Below are 25835 nucleotides of genomic sequence, written 5' to 3' on the forward strand. Positions count from 1 at the left end.
GTAATTAGTTAAAATTTCTGTCACATTTTGTTTCTACAGTGTACAGTTATTCCTCTAAAACCTTGAAACTATGCTGAAAGAGATTGAGTGAATAAGTTTGCAGATGAGCCTTTGAACGCACATTTATTCAGGAAGGGCCTAAATTGTTCACCTGAAAACTTGAAGTATAGCTGTATATTACCTGTTTTACAAGAATGATTTTCATGAAGTTTTTGCGAGTGAAAAAAAAGTAGGTCACTAGGTCGTGGTGGGTCTTTAACTGTCCGTCGTTACATAACTGAAATACTGTTGAAAACGGCGTTAAACCCAAAACTAGCAAACAAACAAACAAACAAACACCCGAGGGTCTGAATTAACGATATGTATAAAGACCAGATGTTCTAAGTTTAATTCCAGGCGATATGCAAACAGGACTTTCTTTTTGATTAATAAACGCTATTCGGTGTTTATCAAATTTATTAGGTAAAATGGATTACGAACAATTATTAGGCTACTCAGTACATGTTAACATTAAATGAAACAACACATTTTTGTGGTTTGGTTATGTAAGGTTTAAAACAGTACATGCTTAAAATGAATGTTACTATACGACTCATACATATTACACAGTTTTTACATTTTCTACAAGTTAGTTACGTTTGAAATTAGGACATTCTACAATATAAAAGCTATATCTAACAACGAAAATAGTTTATTAAAATATGCACATAGTGTGTAAACTTAAACTAAAAACGCCGCGAAGATATGTGTATTATAGAAAAAATATACTAAGATCTGCTGTAGACCTGTATTTCTAATGTTAATGGTTCTGTTTTCTAAATTTTATGTGTACTGTACAGTGTTAAATTTACATAAAAAAAAACCTTTTGTATATACTAGTACCCTGCTTAATATCTGGAATATATCTGAATGCAACAAAACAATGTATTTCACGTACGTGTATTAGTAAACGTATGAAAGACAAGTGTAAGTATGAAAACATAAAATATAAGAGTATATAAAACATAATAAATTTTGAAAGAAAAAATAATCCACTAAATATCAGCTCTCTAATTCTGGAGACTGTGCAATACATAAAGACCGTCTTGCAATACGAAGGTACGAGGCGATGGTGCGATAATACGATGCGAAGGTACGAGGCGATGGTGCGATAATACGATGCGAAGGTACGAGGCGATGGTGCGATAATACGATGCGAAGGTACGAGGCGATGGTGCGATAATACGATGCGAAGGAACGAGGCGATTTTGCGATAATACGATGCGAATACGCGATAATAACATCTCACGTTCGTATGATATTTTCACATGTTCGTCCCTCCGACCTTAGGGCGGTATAACGAAAGTACAATGTTAATGTCAAAATTCCGCATCGTATTGTCGCGTTTTACCATCTTGTTATCTTTCCATCGCACATTCGAAAGTACGATACACTGTGATGTTAATATCACACTTTCGCATCGTAATACTTTAACATCGCCCTTAGGTCGCGGGTGAATAATATTGTAATAACAAGATGCGAAAACACGCTCCGAAAGTGTCATACTGATATGATCCCTTATGCTTAAATCATTTAATTCAAGAATTTAAAATAAAAATGCGTGTTAAACTATAACATCAACTCTTAGAAGGTCCTGCGGAATCAAAACATTTTACAATGCATTAATAATGCTTTACAGCCTTTCGAAGTTGAAACATATGGCACGTACAATAAAGTTCATTATCAACCAGGGGCATGGCGGACCAAAGACTTCATATTCTGCTAAAGACAGGAAAAAAATCGTTCCTGTACCTTGCATTTCCATCAATGGGTGACATGCCAACTTAACCCCTTGAATATGTTTTATTTATAGCCTTAGGTCGTACAAACGTAACAAAATAGAATAAAGGGACATAATTAATTAAACATGAAATGCCTTTAAAAAAGAAAAACGGCGTAGAGATAATGATGCTTGGCGCATGAGAAAAAAATCAGAATTTAATATGATGTACAGAAAGAAAAAAATTGTATGTGCATATATGAACTCACGTTTCATTTGCAAATATTTCAACTAAGCAGCAAATTCAAATGACCAAAAGGTATTCTTTCAGTGATAGAAGGTTAAACTGATTTGACATCCTCTGCTGATTCTGAAATAATTTCGTGTTGGGTCAGAAACCCCAATAAGTAACCCACTAACACAATATCTTGACCCGCATAGAATTAGTTGAACTAGAAAAGGCTAAAGCATTGAATACTTGAATTAAAAATAAAACCCTAGAAGCTTTTGAATCACTAGGGACCCCGACAATTCGAAACCGGATATACTTTACAGTCACTCATTCATACGCAACGGGGAAAGAAGTTTACTTTCGGTTTCTCTTGCGATGATAAATTACTAAAGATTTTAGTTATGGGTAACAAAACTACTAAATATCCTCTATTTAATATGTGCCTTCTGATATTTAATGTAAATTAAGACATCGTAATACATGGTTTATCTTTTCAGCGTACATCCGTTCCGTGCCCCGTTTACTGTAGCATAGAGGTCGAAATCATGTTATACAGTTACGCCGAAAATGCGGAGGTGTCGAATTATGGGTCTTGGGCAGTGTACGAAAAATAATCTCGAGTATTTCTTGAGTATTCCTTGTGACCCTATTTTTATAAAGATAACTGGGAATTATGCAATTCAAAAATATTTCCATCAGCAATTTTAGAAATATGCTCTGGAAAAATAATTTATATAAACTAAAAGGGAGATAATTAAAAGAATGATGAAGGCTAAAATGCAGTAATTCGGTCCAAAATGTGCTTCCGTAGTGTAGTCGAAAGAAGTCCCTAATAAATATATCATAATTTTTCCATTTTTTCGCGCATTTGCGCGTAAATCGGGGGCCAGATGGGCATTATTTCACTCGTGGAATTAATTTTACATAAAATAGGACACGTTTCATGCTAATACTCGCATGTTTTCGAGTTGTTTACTTGAAAACGAAAGTAGGGTGTTTATTCTGCGGACTGCTTTCTGAAATGCGGCAATATGAGGGTACCTGACTTCAGTTGACTTGCATTTCACTGCGTACTATTCAACACCCCTTTTTCTTTTCGCTTTCTTGAAGCAAATGTATGGATATCTTGTGGAAAATAGGTCTAGGACAGAGTGAAAATCTAGAAACTGTAACAAAATTGTTCTGAAGTAGCTGAATTTTATATGAAACAAAGAACAATTTCTTTTATTGGTATATAGCCTCAAGTCGACTAATGATTCTTGTATCCACTGGCGTTCCTCTCCATTGCCTTTGATACTGCGTGAATTTACAGAAAGTTAAAAAAATCCATCATGCAGTTTTGTGGTTACTCTCTTGACAATAAAGAAAGGTTTGTATTTAATGAATAAAATCAGATAATTAAGGCCTACGCTATTTTGAAATTATGAATTAGGTGGGTGGGGTACATGATATTATTTCTGATGAATTTCGAAGTTACTGTAAAACAAACGTTAATCCAATGTGACAATACATCAAAACCATGAAGTGCTGAACTCTTACTTTAATTTAAAAAGTAAAGTGGGAAAAGTTATCAGTATGTTCGTGTTACAATTTTCGGGGTAAGTATTCTATGTCATCGTGCATAACTGCGAAAAACTATAACATACATAATAAAGCTAAACTATCCGTGTAAATGAGCTGAGAGCTATTTTTCTATTTCCGTTCATTACTTTCCTAAAAACACATTACAATTTACCAGGTGTTGGCAAAATTTGTCATTTTTGTGCACATGCCTTTACACATGAAAGAAGTCCGAACTATAGGTATGGTGTGCGAGAGGGGCCTGGGCGCTTACGTAGTGCTCATTTACAGGAATTGTACTGCTCATATATATATGAATTTTATAGGTAGATAAAATTATTTATGTCATTGTTGTACATTTGGAGCAAATCGGTCCTATTCTGAAATATGTTAATTTATATACTACGGTAAAAGCCAATCAATGAATTCCTTTTATACTGTTGAACCAATCGTGAAACGGCATCTTCCTTCTTCGTCAGCATTCAAGAGTGAATAGCACGCTTCTTTCTTTAATTTTATTTTGGCTAATTTCTTGTTTTATCTTACCACCACATCCCAATCCGCCTCCTCTTTCAAGTGACAATTTTCTGATTTTGATAGATTTCTCTTAATAGGCAAATTCATTTACATTTCTTGATATGCTTTCGGTGGTTATATCCGCCCTAATATGTGAATATATATATTTGTTATGGTATTGGACTGTAATTCCATTCAGATATGAGAACATATCTATTTGTTAAGGACGGTATGTTTCGCCCAGATACGTGAAAATATAAATTTGTTAAGGTATCTTTCGACGTATTATTTAGCATGGATGATTTGAACTGTGAATATAATTATACTTTTTACACTTAACATTTAATTCCACGAGTACACACACATATACATAAATATTTATATTTACCCTTTATACAATAGGAATATGTTTGTTTTACCTGTAAGATTAAAGCATTAACCCCTCGTGAAAAAATAATGCATGTGGCGTTCACTGTTGATTTATAATTGTAATATTATATTTTGACGTTACACTGAAACAAACAAACCCTTTTTGCATATTCAAAACAAACAAACAAAAACGGGAACAATGTTTATTTTGTTTGATTGAGAGTAACACCGAAACGACACAATGAACTTTCCCCAGGTTTTGTTGGTGGGGAAAGGCTACAGGGGTCCCTCCAGACATTTTTGAGGCTCAGACTAGTACCTAGATCGAGACACTAACTTCAGTTGGATGGCTTCCTTACGTGAAAAGTTTCACACCTCAAGTGGGTTTTTGTTCCCACGTCGGTGATGGGCGAGGAATTCGAAGTCAGCGACCATGACCATCAAGTTTTTCTTTTGCAAGTATAAAACATAAATATTCAATTAAATTTCGTAAACATAACTGATACTCTCAATGACATTTACCACGTCGGAAGTTACAAATGGTTTGCCGAATACACCATACTTTTAAATACAAAAGTTTACACACAATGTGGGTCGGAAAGCACGAAATTTACGTTCTTGAACGTATATGTGATTAGTTACCTTTGAAATGTAAACAAAGGCATAAAAGTAACTGTTTTCATGTTCGTGGTAAGGATCGACTTGTGATTGTCAATGTTCCCGATACGGAATATATATGAATGTATAAACACGAGCCGTTTCAATTTAAAGGACTTACAAGAACATAGTAAGCGGTTATTTATTGTATTTATGTTCTAGTAACCTTTGACACTGATTTCGAGGACAGACCGGGTTTGTGACATATACATGTCTGTTGTTGGGCTGGAAAAAGATAGATCCAAAATTTAAACTAAAAGCTATATTGCATAAATTTTTCGTTATTTCTGTGCATACAATTCGGTTGTTTGAAGGTTAGAATATCAGAAAATTACAGGAAATAAAACATGTCTTTGAAAAAGTACCGATCTTTTGTTTGGTTGGCGCATGATTACAAATTTAATGTTAGTAGGCCGTGATGTCCATGAAGCCGTGTAAAGTGATAATTTTGATGACACGTTGGTTTTATTTTGTAATTGTGAGTGATCGTTAAGTGATCAGAAAGATCGGACAGTGGGATGTTATAAAAAAGTGATGTTTTATTTAGATTAGAAAGTCAATCGTACTCCTTTTATTTCGTTCACTGAAGAAATCATGGCGGACATAGTTTTGTAAAAGAGCGGTGCACTTGTGATTCGTGTAACATAGTTTAACGGCGTTTTCTTAGAAAACTAACGCTCAGCTCATTTACACTGACATATCCTTGATTGAAGAATATATATATTGTATATATATGAGAGACTTACGGTACCAAATAATTACCCCGAAAATTTCTATGCATTTTCTTCTAGTGTACTGTTGGGACATGTTTTTGAGTGTCATTGATACTTTATAATTTATTCGGAGATACATTTTCTTATAAATATTAGTTTCTTTTCGATCCCCGTGCATTTCTCGCGTTGTTACAACAATCTCAGTTTTACGTAGGAAGTTTGCATTGTCGAAATAGCATAGTCCTTAAAAAGACAGTAGGATAGGGTTTTTGTACTTAATGCACCGTATCCATGAACTCAGTTTGAATAAATTGTTGCTTGTTACAAATGCATTAATCTGGACTGAAAACATTTGTGGAGAAGTCTCTTACAATCGAAAACATCTATACTGTTGTTGACATGAAAATTAAACTACATAAATGTTACCATCACGTTCTAAATGGCTCATATCTTAAGCCCATATCAAAATATTATCAAATACAATTTCCCATCCCTCATAATATTTATACGCCGTCAGCTATCCCATCTCTAATGGGGTCACTGAAAGAAAAAATCCCTGTTTGTTTCCTGTCTAGCGCATTTTGGACATTGCTTTCTTGTTTGTTCATCGTGAGGACAGCTTGTACTGAAGATCCGAGCTTCTCTCTTACGTCAAAGGTGTGTCCACGTGCTTTCAGACCATCAAAAATAACCTGAAATAAATATGGAAAACAAAAATTGGAGAACTAAAGTTATTGCTAAACCAGAAAAAAAGTATATTGTCAAGGGAATATAATTGGATCATCAAAAATCATTCACAACAATATGTTCTAAAATATTGTCGTTGCTTAATTAAAGAACTAATTATAACAGCTGAAAGTCACAGAGCAAGGAGCTGGTTTTGCTCGGGAAATTGGGTTACAGTTCATCTGGTGACAAAATCTTGATAAGCTAGAATACTTGTATAATCATGAAATTATTTGTTACCTGGGGCATGGCTTCTTCAATTCTTAAATCTGGCGGAAGTAGCTGATGATGGATTCTGGGAAATTCTGTAGACTCCTTCAGACCTAACTTCAACATAAGAGTCTGTATGATGCTCTGTAGAGAAGAAAATTGCTTTTAACTTGCCAAGCAATTAACACAATCTCTTTACAATTCCTGATTACAAAACAATTAGACAAATTTTAGACTCCTTGCAAGTCCTGCTTACCAAATCATTATACAAAACCTATACCGGTCCTGACTGTTTTGAGCAGTTAAAATAAATTCCTATCAAGTCCTGCTTACCAAAACAATTTGACATAAACTTCTTCCAAGTCTTGCTTATTCAAAAATTAGACACAGACTTTAAACAAGTCTTTTAAAAAGCAAACGCACACCACTTAAAGCTCTCCATACTGGGCTTAAGGTATTAAAGTCTTTTAGGCCCCTAATAGTAATGTTTAAAAATGGAATTTGCTTGGTATATTTTTACAGTTGCCCATGTTTCGCACTTAGTTGCAAATTTTTAATAACTTTTACCGTGCCGTTTTTTATAAATTTTGTGTAATTTATGGTATTTCCTCAAGCTCAAGTAGAGACAAATTTCAAAGTGGTGGCCTTTGTCCAAAACTTTTGCAGAGAATTCATTATTCCATTATTTTTTATGAAAGAAACATTAAACTATTGGTAAACAATCATAAAACTTAAAATTAAAACCGCCAGTATCATTTTTTCTTGGGTGTCTTGAGTAAACAGATTTAATGAGACAGAATTCCAACTCCAACACTGAAAAATTAAGGTCGAATCCTGCGGGTCTGTTTTGAATTTTGCTCACTTTATTCAAAAATAACCTTGGGGCAGAAGTAAAACCTACCTACATTTCTTCCGCAATATGTAATCTAAAGAATGGAGGCAAAATAGAGAACTTTTACCGCATGTAACTCGGTATTTTTAAAGATGTCTAACTCTACCCCTTCTGATTCAGAGGTAAATTCACTTTGAACAGCAAGAAATCGCTTATCAGATGATTTTTTTCCACTTTTGTACAATAAATCAATAACAAGTCTTGAAAGAAGTAAAAATTTACCCCCCCCCCCCCCCCCCCCCCCCCCCTGAAAATTGCTGTCAAAGTATGTTTATAGTAGGAATTGAATACTCTTCAAAAAGGAGGTACATGTACTCTATTACGGACCTAATACCACTCTCTTTTTAAATGATCTTACATTATATATGTCTACAAGGTTTGAAGGGTTATCCACATTGTCTAAAACTACATTTGACTGCTTAAGCGATGAGGATGTTGAAGTATACTTACGCTTATTTCTATTATTATATGCTGATGACACTGTGATCTTGGCTGAAAGTCAAACTGAGTTGCAAAATGCATTATATGCTATGCAAGATTACTGTGCCTTATGGAATTTACAAGTTAATGCTGCTAAAACAAAAGTTGTTGTGTTTACAAAGTCTAAAGTTGGTAGTAGAAATTTTGAATTTTTCTATGATAATATTAAACTTGATCTTGTAGAAGACTTCTCTTATCTTGGGGTACAGTTTAATTATAATGGTAACTTCTCAAAAACAAAGAAAAGACTGGTTGACCAGGCTAGAAAAATTATGTTCGCTTTAAATTACAAAATCTCGCAAACTTAACCTTCCAATTTCTATTCAGATTCATTTATTCGATTCTATGATTACTCCTATTTTGTTGTATGGGTCGGAAGTATGGGGCTTTGAGAATATTCGAATCATTGAACAGTTCCAATTAAAATACTGTAAGTTTATACTTAAACTTAAACCTTCCACACCAAATTGTATGGTTTTTGGTGAATTAGGTATAAAACCCATTAGCTTACTGGTTAAATCCAGATTATTATGTTATTGGAGTAAAGTTATTAATGCAAGGGAGGAAAAGATATGTAAGGTTTTATATAACACTGTTTATAGTTTACATTCTAATAATATTATCAAGTCACCATGGATATCTTTTATTGAAAAATGTCTAGATGAATTAGGATTATCTGAGTATTTTACAATCAATCTGTAAATGACACTATTCACTTCAAATCTTTAGTGAAGTCAAGGTTGTATGATCAGTTTTTGCAGAATTTGAATAGCAATGTTTTTAACTCTTCTAAATGTTTGACATACAGATTATTTAAGACAAACCATTGTTTTGAAGAATACCTTGATTTACTTCCTAGTAATTTAGCTTTTATTTTGTGCAAATTTCGAACTACTAATCACAAATTGCCAATTGAAAAAGGGCGATATATGGATATTGAACAAAATCAGAGACTCTGTCATTTGTGTAATTCCAATTCTCTAGGGGATGAGTTTCATTACTTATTTGAATGTAATTTTTTTAATGATGACAGAAAGAAATACATTGCAGCTTATTACAGAATTCACCCTAATGTTTACAAATCTGAGGAACTCATGAACAATAATAATAGACCAAAACTTACTAAACTAGCTTTATTTTGCAAAATTATTTTGGCTGCTTTTCGATAGATTCATCCTCCATGTAAAATTTCTTTTGATTTAGATAATTTAGTAACTGTAATGTTAAGCAAAATATTTTCAAATCTGATACTTGTAACAATTAACTACATTATCTTATTATGAGAGCATACTGTTCATATGTTTATGTAACTGTTTCTTGACTGTTATATTTTGTTACTTGTGTTGTCATGATCACATGCACGTGATATGCCATGATCGAAATAAATTGAATTGAATTGAATCTCTTGCACACCGGTTACATTAGCATTCACCTCTGTAGTAGGCTCAGAAAGTAGTTCCAAATCACGTGATAAAATCGATCACATGACCGTGGATTCAAAATGGCTCCTCGAACGCCGGTGAAAGAAAAACAGATATATTGTTTCGTCTGTTTTACTGCAAATTCGAGGTCAATCAAGCTGAATGGTCGTAAATCCACCAACGAAAATTTTATAAGTAAGCTTGATGTAGTTTTAGGAGACAATAACAGTAAAAGTAAGATAAGTTATCCTACCTGTTTACATATTTATGCGCATTAAGTGTAAAGAGGCATGAAAATAGTTCTATATTTATCTTCAAAAATATCATCTTTTTGTCTGATTTAACATAACTCGGATTCAACTATTCGCCAAGCCTTGCATTTGGATAATTAAGATTCAACTTCCATTTAAATAAAATGCATTTTCCAGTTTTGCCAAGATTCTTGACATTTAGCCTGTTGCAGAGGTGTATGGTGAGGAACGAACGACAACTCTGCTTGAAGATTGGCCTAATACCTTAAAAACAATTATACACACATTCCTACATGCCCAGCCTGACTTTATCATTAAAACAACACCCTTGCAAGTATTGATTACCAAACGATTAGAAAAAAACATCCTCACAATTCTGCTAACAAAGTAATTAAACAAAAGAACATTTTGTAATTCCTACTTAACCTTGCTTACCAAGCAATTAGACACACACTCCTAAGTGTTCAACCGCAGATGCTATTTTTATGTTACATTCAATTATTTGGAAAGTACTTTATTTTGACAGGCGTTACTGTTCATACTCAAGATTTTCATGCGTTTTCAATGACAATTTAGGGTTAAAAGGTATGACTGGAGCAGGTCTTTAAACTCCTTACAAGTAATGCTTTAACAAGCAATTACCGGGCACGTTAAAGAACCAGAGACTGTCTATTCGCAAAGAGCTAGGCTAACTAAGCCGGACAAGTCTGTATCTAAAAAGGGATTCTCTCTATCTGGTCTTGGGGCTTTATCTCACTCTGTCCCTCTGGTCAGATTGCTCTGTGTCTGTACTAGTAGAAGATGAATTTCGCGCCCTGTGTGGCTGCGTTTGCTATATGTAAAGCGTCTTTGAACGTGTTTGTCATGAAAAGGGCGCTATATAAATCTGGCATTAAAATAATAATAATAATAATAATAATAAATGCTTGTTAAGGTATGGCTTGTAAGGAGTTTAAGTCAAACCAGACTGTTTTGGCAAGCAGGACTTGTAAGTAGTGTGTGCTAATTGCTTGTTAAAGCATGGTTTGTAAGTAGTTTAAGTAACACTGTTTCGTTAAGCAGGAGTTGTAAGCAGTTTGTGTCTTATTGAAACATTCAGTCATATTCTTAATGATTAGTGCTTTTTTCTAGTGAAGACTGAAGCGTAAAACATACCAATGCCGTTGAAGTTATAATCCTTGTTCCTCCAGTTGCTCCTGTAACGAGTTTTACGTCACCATCTTTGTCCAATACAATAGTGGGAGACATTGACGAAAGAGGGCGCTTGTATGGTTTGATGAAATTGGCGGGAGACGCTGGAACTCCAAAATAATTGGTTGTATTTGGAGTAGAAAAATCATCCATTTCATCATTAAACAAAATGCCAGTGCGCATACCAACAATCTTTGATCCAAAACTGAAAAATAATAAATTTTTAGGGAACGCGTCGTGCGACGGCGGATATTTTAGTTGGAATAACTATTTTTGTTGTCCACAGCATGCAGTACAGCAGTTCACCGAAACTTGAAAGCGTCTTAAAATATTGTATTTATGTTATCACCGTTTCCATTAAATCATTCATTAATCATTGCAAGTAAATAAAAAGTAGAAAATACGTTTCCCTTTCAATATCAATCAACAGACAAAAAAATCAGAAGTATATTTGAATCACGATGAGCCAAGAAACGTTATATTTCAAAGTTTCTTTCAAAAACTTTAAGGAGCTTACTAGAGATTGACTGTACTAGTTATTGACACTGCATCTCCTTCTGGTCCCAGTACAGATATATGGGACGTTCCGGCATTAGGGATTGTGAAACTATATGTTGGTTCGTAATATGCCGTTTCATGAGTATTCCGCGTGATTTTTGATCTCTTCATTTCACCCCAAGGCAATGCCGTCATATTTTGTAGAAGCTGAAATGCATAGTGTGTATAAAATTGTTAATCATCATGGTGTGTCCATCAAAATGGTTTATGCTACAAGATAAGTAAATATGGACAAAATAGGCATGCATTAGCACACATGACAGAAGAGTAAAACTTCGAAACTCAAGCACTGCAATATGGTGTACATTGATTGGACTGCATATGACAGTCCTGGCAGTCCTGGCGTACCATATAAAAACTCTTGTTCAAGGTGGCACCGATAGCTAAAGTTTTAGGGAGAAGCGTGGTATGTGAGCTGATTCGGATTTTATTTTAGACACGATGGGACACCTTCACCGGACCGAGACGTCAACTTCCCAAAAATTAAATTAATATTTCCTATTTCTATGTTGAACTAGAAATAAAAAGAACGGTTTCAACCATCTTGTTTCTTTAACCATTAAATTAATGTTTCTCAAATACAGACCTCAATAATTTTGTCCTTGGATGCCTGATCTTCTTGATCAATATCTCCTAGGTTTGTTCGCACGGAAAACCCGTGCTTAAACGCTTCAGTAATTCTATGGTACGTTTCCACTGCTTTCTCTCCAGTAGATACACTGTCTGCGCTCATATTAAATCCTTAAATATGAAAATGTGGATATGAAAATACAGTAAAGATGAAAAACTTTTACAGAACTGCATTCAATAAATCATATTTCAGTCATTGTAAACCATAGACTTGCTAAATAGCTGGTCGCCTTTACTCTAAATGAAATTAACAAACTTCCACTACATGGGCTGCAGTACACTCAAGGACAATTTTAAAATGTGTACAATAGTTTTGAAGACCTTTGTCATACGATACATCAAACTTAAAAGGCGCCATGTTCTCATGCAATAAAATGACTGGATGCCAATGACACCATTTTTGGCATCCGTGACCCACTAATGTTAGTAAACCTACCGTTAAGTATATTAAGTATCAACAGGATGACAGCCCCACTGGACGGCGGTGGAGGGGACAGTACCTTGTAGTCCCCACCAGCCAAATCGATCATCATGGGATCTTTGACTGGCGCGGTGTATCTCTCCAAGTCGTCCTTAGTTATGATGCCAGCTGCAAAACGTGAAAGAAATAATCGTTAAAACGATGCAGACGAAATATATATATGATGCAGACAAAATATCTCCTCCGATCAGTAAATTAAATCTGTCCAAAAGCCATTTCAGATTACGAGTTACATTTTAGGATATCAATTACATGTTCGACAGTTAATTACTTTATTCGGACCAAACTAAAAAAAACAACACACTTTTACACGTAATGAACTATACTGACGAGATAAAGAAACGCCTCATTGAAATTCGGCGTTATTTTTTTCCTAACACTTTTAATTGTTGTGAAATGTAGTAAATCTACATGTACTCTGACCGACAAACACAGTGAACAAAAACTCGCGCGATTTCATTCAGCCATTTGTTCACTTCATGTACCTGGTCATGATTTACTCGTGCAGTCCGTGCATGTAAACCATGTGGTTTGATTGAACGATTTTTGCACATGTACATGTGTAATGCGACACACAACCATATTTTCAGCTATTCTCTGAAAAAAACATTAGTTTTCGTAATGCCGAGGCTGAATTCTGAAGAGAGGGCTCAGGTTTTGGCTATGCTTGAATGTGGGCGAACGCAGGAACAAGTTGCTAGACGTTTCAACGTCTCTCGTTCGACAATTGTGCGTCTTATTCGACGTGTTAGAGACACGGGAACATCTATCGATAGACCACGTTCAGGTAGACCGCGTGTAACGTCAGTACGACAGGATAATTATATACGTCAACGTCATTTACGTGACAGATTTGTGACGGCGCAATCTACGTCACGTATAGTTGTAGGTAACCGTGGACGTCCAATTAGTCGACATACAGTGAGAAATCGACTCAGAGAACGCGGAATTACCTGTCGTAGGCCCTACCGCGGTCTAATTCTAACGTTACGCCACCGTCACCAACGTCTTATTTGGGCCCGCAACCATCGCGGCCAGCGTTGGCAGAACGTAGTGTTCAGTGACGAGTCGCGTTTCAACTTGTGGAACGCCGACGGACGTATCCGTGTGTATAGACGACGCCATGAACGCTACGCAAACAATTACGTTTTGGAGCACAATCGTTACGGTGGAGGTGGAGTAATGGTGTGGGCAGCAATCAGCCATATGTTTAAGTCCCAACTCATCGTTTGCCAAGGTAATCTCACAGCCAGGCGTTACATCGACCAGATATTACGTCATGTAGTTGTCCCTTTATTCCGTCAACGTCAAGGATTAGTCTATCAGCACGACAACGCGCGACCTCACGTTGCACGCGTCACCAGGGACTTTCTACAGGCTAGAAACATTAATGTTTTACCTTGGCCGGCGTGTTCACCGGACTGCAATCCGATTGAACACGCGTGGGATTATCTCGGACGGCGGTTACGCCAACGTCAACCCCAGCCAGCAAACGTCCGGGAACTGGTAGCAGCGCTGCACCAGGAGTGGGCCAGAATCCCACGGTGTCTGTTACGCAACTGGTGCGGCTCTATGAGGCGTCGCCTTGCTGCTGTGGTTGCTAGCAGAGGTGGCCACACGCGCTACTGATTTTTCTAATGCAATTTCTCCGACCGGGCTATTAAAATTCAAGATTTAAGCATAATGCGACAATGAAATGATTTCTTATTGACCATAAATTCTTGTAAAGCATCTAATTTGCGAATGGAATTGTTCTTTTCTAATTTTGAATCACGGTTAACGAAAAATTGTATACCGAGTTTGAATGAGGCGTTTCTTTATCTCGTCAGTGTATTTATATATTCATACGAATCTATAAGGAACGTAAAAATATACCGCCGTCGGCAATATCTGCTGCAATGTCGTCTGCAAGGGATCCATTGTAATATGCATACGGGTCCGCTGCTATTTTTTCGAAAGTTTCTCCCAGTTTTGGTAGTTTTATAAGATCCCCTTCCTTCAAAAGCTCTCCGGTTTCTGTATTTGTCAACATTTTTCTGCAACATAACAAAATGTATACGATTTCTATATAAAGGTTTTAAACATACCAAAGAATGTTTCACATACAGTATCCTTAAACACATACACAGTAACATAAGAAAAGTGCAGTAATATCAAGTTTCTGTTTTTGATATGTTATCATGGGTATCTTTAAAGTCACGGAAAGGATGGTTTTTTTTTTGGTTTTTTTTTGGTTTTTTTTTTTTTTTTTGGTTATACGCCGTTTTTCAACAGTATTTCAGTCATATAACGGCGGGCAGTTAACCTAACCAGTGTTCCTGGATTCTGTAGCAGTACAACTGTCCCCACATGACTAAGAGGTGGAAGACTAATGATTTCAGACACAATGTCGTTTATCAAATAGTCATGGAGAACATACGCCCCGCCCGAGGTTCGAACCCACGTCCCCGCGATCCATAGACCGACGCTCTACCTACTGAGCTAAGCGGAAAGGATGTAAGACAATACAGAATTATATATTTCTCTAAAGAATGATTACCTTGAAAGTGTTTACCGTATCAAAAAGATTTAGAAAGCTTACTTCAGTTCTCCATAACGGCCTATTATCTCCTTATTATTCTGTATATCGGTATGGAGGAGTTTTCCGACAGGGAAGCCTTGTTTACACATCTGTATAATAGGTGCGAACAGTGCAGACCACGGAAGTTTACCTCCACGTTTCCATGCCTCGTGCAGTCCTTTGATTTCTCCAGGAATGCCGATCGCCATGCCTCCTGTATTTGAAGGAATAGAAAATCTACGGTTTTCCGTTTGGACAATCGTGACTTTCTATTTAATACTTAACCGCGATACACAATGGTACGATGACGAAAACGCGATGGCACGATGACGAAATCGCGATGGTGCGATGGTACGATGGTGAAATGTCGATATAATGTCGCGTTTTCATCATCGTACCATCGCGTTTTCACCATCGCACCATCGTGCCATCATGTTTCCCTCATCGTACCATCGTGCAATCGCGTTTTCACCATGGTGCCATCGCATTATCATCATCGTACCATCGCGTTTTCACCATCGTACCATCGCATTTTTACCATCGTACCATCGTAGTTTCACCATCATATCATCGTGTTTTCACTATCGTACCATCGCCTTCCAATTAGAAATGCGTAGTCCCGTACACTTGTATTTTGTCAACAATAGATAAATGTATCTCAATGTATTTTGTGAGAAGAAATTTACCATTTAGATTCTGCTGTTTTGCAAAAAAATCAGTGCTCAGTTCATTAAAACTGTAAAATCTTCAAGGCCACGTCCTTTGTATTTTATGTACGCATGTAAATAAAAAGCTTGGAGTAATAGTCACATGGTATTATTCAAACTCAGCTTATTCTTGTTAGGATGTAGAAGGTACATAGTGCAATGTGAAAATGAGATTGTATCAAGCCTGTATTTTACTGACACATATACCGTAACACTGCGCATGACCACCGGAATGCGATGGTACGATAGTGAAAATGCGATGGTACGATGGTGATAACGCGATGGTACGATAGTGAAAATGCGATGGTACAATAATGAAAACGCGAGGACACGATGGTGGAAACGCGATGGGATGATACGATGGTGAAAACGCGATGGTACGATGATGAAAACGCGATATTACATCGACATTTTACCATCGTACCATCGCGATTTCATCATCGTGCCATCGCGTTTTCACAATCGCACCACCGTTGTTTCATCATCGCGCTTTCGTCATCGTATCATCGTGCATCACGGTTTTTAAATAAAAAGTCACGATTGTCCAAACGGGACATCGTAGAAATCAGACAATGCATATGGGAAAATTAGACCCATCGCGAAAATCGCCACAAAAGCCGATAATAAGTTCGGCCTGGTAAATCTGCATATGAGACTGTTCGGTACTTTTCGGCCTACTCCGTATTTTCACCCGATGTCTAACAAGTAATCCCTTCTTCGTCAATGTACCGTTACACAATATTGCCAAATTTAATTCACAGTGATTGCAAATAAATTGGAACTAATCGGAACCTAAATTGTATTTGGTGGATTATTCTGAATACCTGTATAACGGTATTCTCAACAAACACATTATTATAAAACCGAACAGTCACTTTGCAAAAATAATTTCTACTATCTTACAAACAGACGGAAGCTCGCTTTTTTAATATTTTGCTGGTGATCACACGACCCCTGGGTTGAAAGGCCGACACATATCCACTTGACCACTGTTTCCCTCAAAATATTTGTATTTCGATCTTCCTGCTGGCTCTTTTTTTTTTCAATTCTGCATCGAAATTCGATGGTTTCTTTTTATTTACAATTTCGTTTTCCGAGTTGGAAATCTAAAGCCCCGATCTCACTGTCACGGTTTGGTCTCCCGGTTTATCCCGGTTCAGTGATCCGGGATAAACCGTGTTTAACCTTGTTGAACCTGTATAGAATCTTGACGATTCCATGAACGTCTGGGAAGATTCTTGATGAACCTTGTCAAACTAGCAAACGGTCTCGGTTGTTTTAAAATGTTTGATACAACCGGGAATCACCGGAAACGATGGCTAAAACCGGCATATTCCGTGCAATATCGGCGCAATGCCGGCAATTTCCGGGGTAACACAGGATATTCACTGTATGTCTACCGTGATATTCCGTAGTAATCCGGGGTCACTGGCAATCACTTTATACACGGTATATACTGCGGCGAACTAGGTTGCTGGGACGGCATAGCACAGGCGAAGCACGGTATGGCTCCGTCTTGTACCGGTCTTGTACCGGAAGGGGTAGGGCAAGTTACGGTAAGCCTAGATTTATTCGCCGATTAACTCCCGGTTATATCCGGAAAATGCCGGCAAACCTCCGGTTGAGCCCGGTAGAATCCCGTTTCACAACGGACTGTTCGGGTTTAACCAGGTGTGCGCCGGGTGATTCCGGTCACACGACGATGACAGAAGGTGAGGTCACGGATCTAAGACGGTAACAGACAATGAAGTTGCGGTGATATAAGGTTATAATTATGATGATTTAGTATATAAAAACATAAACAATCCTAGTTTGAATCAGTGTAGCTAGAATGTGCTTCTTAGAGCACATGGAAATGAATTACTATAGTTTACTATAGTGTGGAGAGTGATTCAAAGGCGATTTACCATGAAGTTTATGTGTGTGTGTGGGGAGGGGGGGGGGGGGGGGGGGGGGGGGGGAGAGAGAGAGGGAGAGAGATTTTGCCTTCCAGCAGAGTCTTCGTCCGTTTGGCTCTATGCTTGCCAAGTATTTCCGATAACGATAAAAGACCTATACTCATCTGCAAAATGTTTATAAAAGACCATTTTCTTTTTCATCTAGAAAACTAAAGTTAATATGAAACAATAGCTAAATGGATATAGATTACTAAGTCGTTTGCAATGGTCTTCAAAGGCAAATAAAAATTTATTTATTCTTTGTTAAACAGAAGAATTATCAGCAAATTATCCATATTTTACTATATTGTAAATAGACAGACACAAAGTATACGCAAAAAATACCATTTTCTATTTAAAAATAAAATATTCATAAGAAAGATAATGCATTGAATATTATCACATACCTATACTTTTCCCATAAATTTGAATAAAGTAAAAGGCTCCTTTTTTACGTTGATTAAAACATTTTCACTCGTGCGAAAAATCGATGGGTCTAATTTTCCCATATGCTTGTGAGCGAATAAAATTTGTTAGCTGGTATTCGGATGGAAATTCAATGGTCAACGTTCCTCTTGTTATCTTGTGTCTTAAAAATAATATAAATTCAAAGGGATCGAGTCCCTGGTTTCGTAGTTATGCAGTTTACAACGGAGCAACATGTTCTGTCTAAACATTTTGAGATAAGATCCGAAAAGAAATTAATAGAAAGTTCCATGATTTAACATCTGTACCTTCTCTTGAACTTGTCCCATTTGTATACATATCTTCTGTAGCAGCACCAGGAGCCATTTCTCGAGCCATTATCGCATACCCTTTACCTTCTGACCTTTAATCACAAAATGCATGTCTTCAAATAAGATGAGCCGTGCCACGAGAAAATCAACATAGTGGCTTTGCGACCAACATTGATCCAGACCAGCCTACGCCTCCGCGCAGTCTGGTCAGGATCCTTGCTGTTCGCTTCCAAAGCCTATTGCAATTAGAGAAACCGTTAGCGAACAGCATGGATCCTGATCAGACTGCGTGGATGCACATGTTGGTCTGGATCCATGCTGGTCGCAAAGCCACTATGTTGGTTTTCTCATGGCGCGGCTCATATAAATGTGATCGGAAGACTGGCAATATATCAAATATTATCGAAAGTTCTTAGCTTGAATACAATTATATGCTGCCGTTCAGTCATTCGCTATGCACAAATACCTTATTATTTTTAAGCATGTGTTTATATACATAGTGTTGTCATTTAAAGAAAATAGGAAATCATAACTTACTTTTTATAATAGGTCATGAAGAATCCACCCCCTATTCCGCAGCTTTGTGGATTGTAAACACCATTACACAGAATGGCAACGATAGCTGCATCCATCGCGGAACCACCATGACGAACCATAGTATCTCTGAAATAAATGTATCTTTTTTTTCAGGAACAGAGGAAAAACGAAACAAAGAATGAAAAAGCTAGACAGATTAGGGACAAGTTTCACTCCTTTGTTATTTTGTTGCATCGTTGCTCAGCGTTGATATATATTTGGTTCTGCATAGCCGCCATCTCGAATCTATTTTCTTTTTTATGCAAGATAATTTTTTCATTCGTAATTTTCTATGCAGTCACGTATAATAATAAAAAGCACTTTCACTTTATGAATAAAATCAGCTTTCTTATCGGTAAAGCTGATTTTCATTGAAGACGAATAGTTTATATCAATAAACGATATGTTCGTATTTATACATTTACCTCAATGTATCGATTTAAATCAAAATCATCGCTATTTGCGCATCATCTCTCGTAAACCCACGACTGCGTATGTGGGACAGATGCATCCGTATACAGGCCATACAAAACATGATATACAAGACGCACTTCTCTAGAGTTATGCACATATTATTGACAGTATAGCTTTATCTTTTGTAGTATTGACAGTTACTTAGACGTGACTTACGTTCCATAGTAGGAGCATATAGGTGCATCAGTAGACACTGTGGCGTAACGGTAGAAACCTTCCTTCATATTTGTTGGCGATACATAGATAGGCGAATCTTTTGTTAATCTGGAAGATGATGGCTGCGCTGCCGGTGCTGGACATTCGGGCATTGGTGTATCATTATCATCATCTTTACGCAGTCCGAGGCCCAGTCCGATAGCGACTGCTACTATACAGGCGACTATAACAATGGAGACTATTGCCCAAGCTCTCGATTTCGATATACTGAAAGGAAGGATACAATATTCGATATTAATGAGTGTAATTATTTTCATTTACTACCAGTCAAGATACAATAAATACTAATATTGTTCCGGGAATAGAAACTCCAGTAACGCCATTTGATAAAAATTCCTCTTCGTTTAGTCTTATGGTTTCTTCATCTCAGAAAAAATCCCTATTCATTTGATCTCGTGTCTTCTTCATTTGACGAAAACCTGTTTTATGCAAACCCTCGCCATATTATTTCGAGCATTCTTCATTTGATCTCGGGCATTCTTCATCAGATATCCAGAGTTATCTATTTGATTTCAAGCATACTCCATTTGATTTTGATCTAGAGATGTCGTAATTTGATACTTCTTCATTTTCCATTTTATCCTTCTCCAGTTGATCCAAAACCCTTCCTCAATTTTACTTCGAGTCTTTCCTTTTGAACTTGTCCCGTTTAATAATGCGCGATCTACAGCATCATCTGTTTAATCGAACTAAATGTGCGTCTAACGCATTAAGTTGGTAAATATTGTCCAGTACATTCCTAAAACGACGTCTTGAGTATTATCCGCTGAAGAAGCTACACCTAAATCGTTTTATATTTTGCGAAGATAATTCGATATGCATTATTATCTTCATGTTCTGTAACAATTAAATTCAGTTAAGGGAAGTGTCATTTTACTATTGAAGATCAGTAATAACATTAACGCTATCATTGTCCGGAGTATGCCTCAGTAATATGTTGCAGGAATCCAGTTAAATTTCAAAGGAAACTTCATTTAAGAGGAGGTTGACATATTATCTTCATGTTTCGATCGTATGATTTTTCACCGAGTTATTGCCCTTTGATTATTCAACATTAGTTTACTATAAAGTCATCTTTGCTTGCAACCTCTGTTTTCTTAATTTGAAGCTTCTCGCCAAGTGGAGATGCGCATATCTTGTACGTGCGTTTTCTTAACTGCAGTACAAAATGTAGTCATATTTCGGGGAGCATTCATCGTTTTTACGTATTTTTTCTAGTTGCGGTTTTCCTACTCAGTTTCTTTAGTTTGAAGGATGTTTAATTCAATTAGGCGGAGAAATTAACCTAAGTTTTTCTACATTTGAAATATTTGACTTTGTTTCATTTTACTTATTGACTTCTTGAGTTGTCTCCATTTGGATGTAGCTACTTATTCAGGGTTTTTTTTTTTACGACTGGGGGAAGAGGCCCCAGCCTGTCATTGGGGGAAGAAAATAGCGCGCGACGAGCAGTTTTGGGGGATTTTTTCACTCAGGGGGGGAATTTACAATTATGCATAATAAACACTTTAAACTATGTTTTTATTACATATTCTTGCAACTTTTAGCAACTATACACACTGTCACTTAGCAATAGATGGACTTGCACTAATGTTCACTTATCATTGTAACAAGGTGGGTGGGGAGAGTTGAAATGCTCAAATCATTGAATATTTAAAGGTCACATGCTTTTATTCACAAAAAAATGCTTTAAAATAAGAGTTGCTTTTGCAAGAGTCATCATATTATTATTAAATGCATACTTTTGTTGGCTTTTTATTTCAATTGTACTAGAAAATCTTGTAAGAAAGGATAAAAAAGTCCGAAAATCACGATCGCGAAAACGTGTGACAAATATGAAAAAACGAAAGCAAACATTAAAAATTCTTGATAAAATACCCGTTTTAAATTTCATCTTTTCACCAGAACTATTCCATACTTATAATATCTGATTACTTAAAACATTTATATTTTATTTTGCTCTAGCAAAATACCTCGGCAAAGATAATAAATTTGCGTAACGTCCGACCGGCTTATTTAATCGAATCAAGCACATAAAATAATTACTTTAAATTAACAACACATATTACAAAATACAGCATAAGCTGTTACCGCTAATTAACAAGAGGTACAAACACGATAATCTGACGCTGCATTGTTTATCAATCATTTATATTACATACTGATGATAACCACGTGTCAGTCGGCGCGTGGCGTGATTGACATCTGTCAGTAGCTAATTAACATACGACGCTCCGCCTACTGTCATACTTACGCTGGTGTCGACAAACAGTATGAAGTTCACTGGCATTTTGATTGACAAGGGGCAGAGCTTTCGAACTCGTTACGCATCAAAGAGTATTACCGCGAGACAAGCAGACGCCCACGGCATATTATGTGCGGGTCAGATACGAGAGTTTATCGATTTTCGCTGGTCAAAACCGGAACCTCGGGTCCACTGAACGCTCTTCTAACATTTTTCTACTATTTCTAAAGGTTTTCACACCCATTGAAAATTGTGAAAGACCGTCTGCAATTGTGAACGGGTCCGATATTCGGTCGGGAAAATCGCTGGGAGTAATCTCCATTGCTTTGTTTACGATTTTGGAGGGGGGAATTTCGGACGTAGGGGAATTTCGACTGCGGTAGGGGAAATCCTTGGCTGTGGGGGAAATCCTCGGCTGGGGGACAAGGCCGATATTCGGCCTCTGCTATAGAATAAAAAAAAAACCCTGTTATTATGGGGAATGTTTTACTTTGTGACGTGAAATCTTGAACTTTGTGAAATATTCTATCTACAGCGGTCTCCATTTTATCAACCGGCGATGTTCTAGCGTTACCATTCCGCATTCGACGGTCAAAGTTAATGTAATTTGCATTCGCTTTTCAGCGACATAAATTGGTTTTTACGGTTCAGGCAAGGACAATGATATATTGCTAAAAAACGCTTTTCATGTCAGTAGGCCTGGGTCATGTTCTGAATGCAGACGATAGTTGTAAAATCGTGACAAAAATGTACGTATTGGTGTATATTTGTACCCGGTACGCTGTGTCAAGTTGTTCGGGTGCCATGACGAATCAGAACTGGTGCTGGGATCAAATATCAATTTATGTCAACAATGCAATTTTAGCGCACCGTTTGAAAAAGAATGGGACTTATAACATAACGATAACGTCCGCTCATCTGCCTTTTAGTCCGAAGTTTTTCCGCACTTGTTTTAAAGATGCATGCTGACAAGGTGCACTCAGCGTTTAAACACGGGTAGATGTTACATTTATGCAATTTCAACAAATCTTAAAACACTTTATCCACATTTAAATTAAATTCAGTTTGCGTAAATGATCACGTGACTTAACCCGGCTGCGTGAACTGAAATTTTAATAGACAGAATGATCTAGCATATATAACCTTAAACTGATATAAAAATCATCATCGGGAAAATTGTCAAACTATAAACCATGAACTCGAGTTCCAAACGCCTCTGTACACAGAGATCGCCGGGTAATCTGGTGTGCGTACAATAGTTGTGCATCTCCACACCACTAACGCATTTTGCATGCTGAAGTTTACATATTTTTTACAAAATACAACTCAAAAATACAAGCAACAGGAATAGGAGATCCTCGCGAAATAAGCAGACGATGATTTCCTCTTATTTGAATGATCCGAACCTCTCTCATATCATTATCTTCAAACTCCAGAGACCAGTCCTGTGCTCAGTATCAGTGGAAAGGAACCAAGGCATGACATCACGTGTCCCTACATATAGAACAATTCCAAATATTGCAGAACACTGTTCTACTGTACTCTAGACTGTACGCCGAGCACTTTGGATCTTACTCGCATTCGTTAATAGCAAGATGAAAACCTGCCTGGTGATTAAAGTTACTGGCGATTTACAAATAAAACAGTGTTGCAACATAATTTAAATAGCAACAGTCAACATTTGTTTTATAGTGTTATATATATACAAACCACTCCTACAAATTAATATTTCTCTATGTAAGCGGAGTCAAATACGGAGAAATTAATCATGCAGGCATGTACATAGTGACAAACAAAATAAAGATGTTTAAACCACACGAAATACGTATATCTTAGGTCAGTGCATGAACATATTCAGCTGTACACATTAAATATCCATGTATAATCAACTTATAAAAATAACAAAAGAAGAAAATAAAAATGTACATACCTGCCACTCATATCTTAATCGGTGTTTAAAATGGAAAAAAAAAATGTACTTGTGAAATCAAGGACAAAATCGCGCTAAGATAGTTTTGAAGGGCTTCGATGCACAATCATAATGTAAAGTTGAAGTTGTAGTATATTTACATAGCTCTCATACATTTAATACTCCTGTTTAGATTAACTTGCGTCTTAACCGTTTTTTTTTGCGTAAATTTTAGTTTTCAGGCGGACGGAGACTTAAAAAAAGTATTGCTAAATCTACCGTGTTTTTGACATAATGTACCTCGAAACGATTGCGGGACATCATAATTCGCAACTCTATGGGCGTGGTAATTTATGACACGTTTCTGTGAACTGTTGAAATATTAGAGCGATATATTATAATTTATATTTGATAATTCCACAGTGAAAGCTATGCCACGGAGCTACAAAATGGGTACAGTTCAGTAAAAATTATTGGAAAAGATTAAATGGAGAAAAATGTGTTTTGTTTTACATATTAGATCAAAATATATTTCACCCGTGAACACAAGATCTTACATTTTCAAATAAATTTTACAGAAGTAGCTTCAATATGCTAAGTTATTTTATCTTCACATGCCCTGTTTTACGAAGCTATTGCGGTGAGACTGATTTTTAATTTAGCACAATAGCGGCGAGATACTAGATGTTTATTAAACTATTAGTTCGAACATTTGTCGAAAAGCTAAATTGAAGGCAACAAAAATAAATTATGAAACGATATGAAAGAAAGTTCATTTTTTGTACTTAGGAAAGAAATTAGGATAAAACTTTGTGTAAAGGGCCCAATAATACCCATTTTATTCCGTAGAATATATTACAAACAAACAAATGTTACTCAATTGCAATGCAAAATGAACAACGACTACTACAAAATGACATATAAAATGTATAGCAACTGGGAACAGTCAGGAAAATGTTTAAAGGTCCAATACTAAGGAAAGTGAACATTTTAATTTCTTTTAAAAAGCACAGAAACTATTTCATTTTATTGGAAAATGAAAGTTGGTATGTAGAAATTCGAAAAAAATCGCAGTATATGTACAATTATTTTTCTATGAAGTATGAAGAAAGTTAAAAAGACCTGGGGGGTCATTCTGTTGATTCATTGAATTTTCAACATAATACACATACATTTCTTTGAGTTCCAAAGACCTGTAAATTTTGACCTGTCAATCTTCATTATTTAGTGTCTTGCAGAAGTCTATGCACTGGCTATGAAAAAAAATTGCCAACTCACTTTCCCTTAGTAATGGACCTTTAAAAGAATTGCAACTTTTAAATCATGCATTGTTGCTGGAGAAAGCAATTTCTGAGCTCAAATTCAAAAGATTTTTTTTCCAGTTTACTTTTTTTAAGATCATTTTTTGTACGTTAGTCACCTGAAAAATACTAAGGAAACGCATCCGTGGCGGAGCAACAATATTTGAATATGAGAACTAATTAAAGACCTTGAATATATTGAATAACACGAAAATTAACTGACCGTATTAACTGATATTTTCACAGTCATATAGTACAGACAAAAACGATACAGAGGATATTTGTTTGTTTCAGTGTAAGATTAAAGATTGAAACATGTTTCACGAGTGGACACCAGATGCAACCTTTTCACGTATAGCATAGCAGCGAGTGAAAATGTAAGATGTGGTCAGTGAAAGATATTTTGATCTTACATGTAAAACAAACACATTTTCTTTTTATTGAACGTTTTAACTAAATTTTCCCACTTCGTTTGTTACCAGTGAAAAATATACTGCGAAAATACCTGAAATATTTCACTCTAGTAC

At 36.3% G+C, this 25835-nt stretch overlaps 1 protein-coding gene across 1 annotated transcript; it reads right to left on the reverse strand.

Annotated features, from left to right (window-relative positions):
• Window positions 1-624: 624 nt before the first annotated feature.
• LOC123533409 (glutathione hydrolase 1 proenzyme-like) lies at window positions 625-24175 on the reverse strand. The gene is made up of 12 exons (XM_053520187.1): window positions 24029-24175; window positions 19794-20060; window positions 19125-19250; window positions 18585-18679; window positions 15228-15420; window positions 14522-14682; window positions 12602-12754; window positions 12122-12276; window positions 11495-11682; window positions 10942-11182; window positions 6773-6886; window positions 625-6498 (listed from the first exon to the last, which is right to left on the reverse strand). Exons 1-12 carry the CDS (start codon window positions 24037-24039, stop codon window positions 6310-6312), a joined length of 1893 nt encoding a protein of 630 aa, XP_053376162.1. The 5' UTR covers window positions 24040-24175; the 3' UTR covers window positions 625-6309.
• Window positions 24176-25835: the final 1660 nt, after the last annotated feature.

The sequence above is a fragment of the Mercenaria mercenaria genome, chromosome 12 (genome assembly GCF_021730395.1).
Source record: "Mercenaria mercenaria strain notata chromosome 12, MADL_Memer_1, whole genome shotgun sequence".
Lineage (NCBI taxonomy): Eukaryota > Metazoa > Mollusca > Bivalvia > Venerida > Veneridae > Mercenaria > Mercenaria mercenaria.

Excerpts from the sequence above, each read along its gene's own strand:
- LOC123533409 (XM_053520187.1), bottom strand. Across the intron at positions 19,251-19,793 it reads ATATGCTCCTACTATGGAAC|AGATACTATGGTTCGTCATG; the intron begins GTAAGTCACGTC and ends CATTTATTTCAG. Across the intron at positions 6,887-10,941 it reads TTATAACTTCAACGGCATTG|AGCATCATACAGACTCTTAT; the intron begins GTATGTTTTACG and ends TCTTCTCTACAG.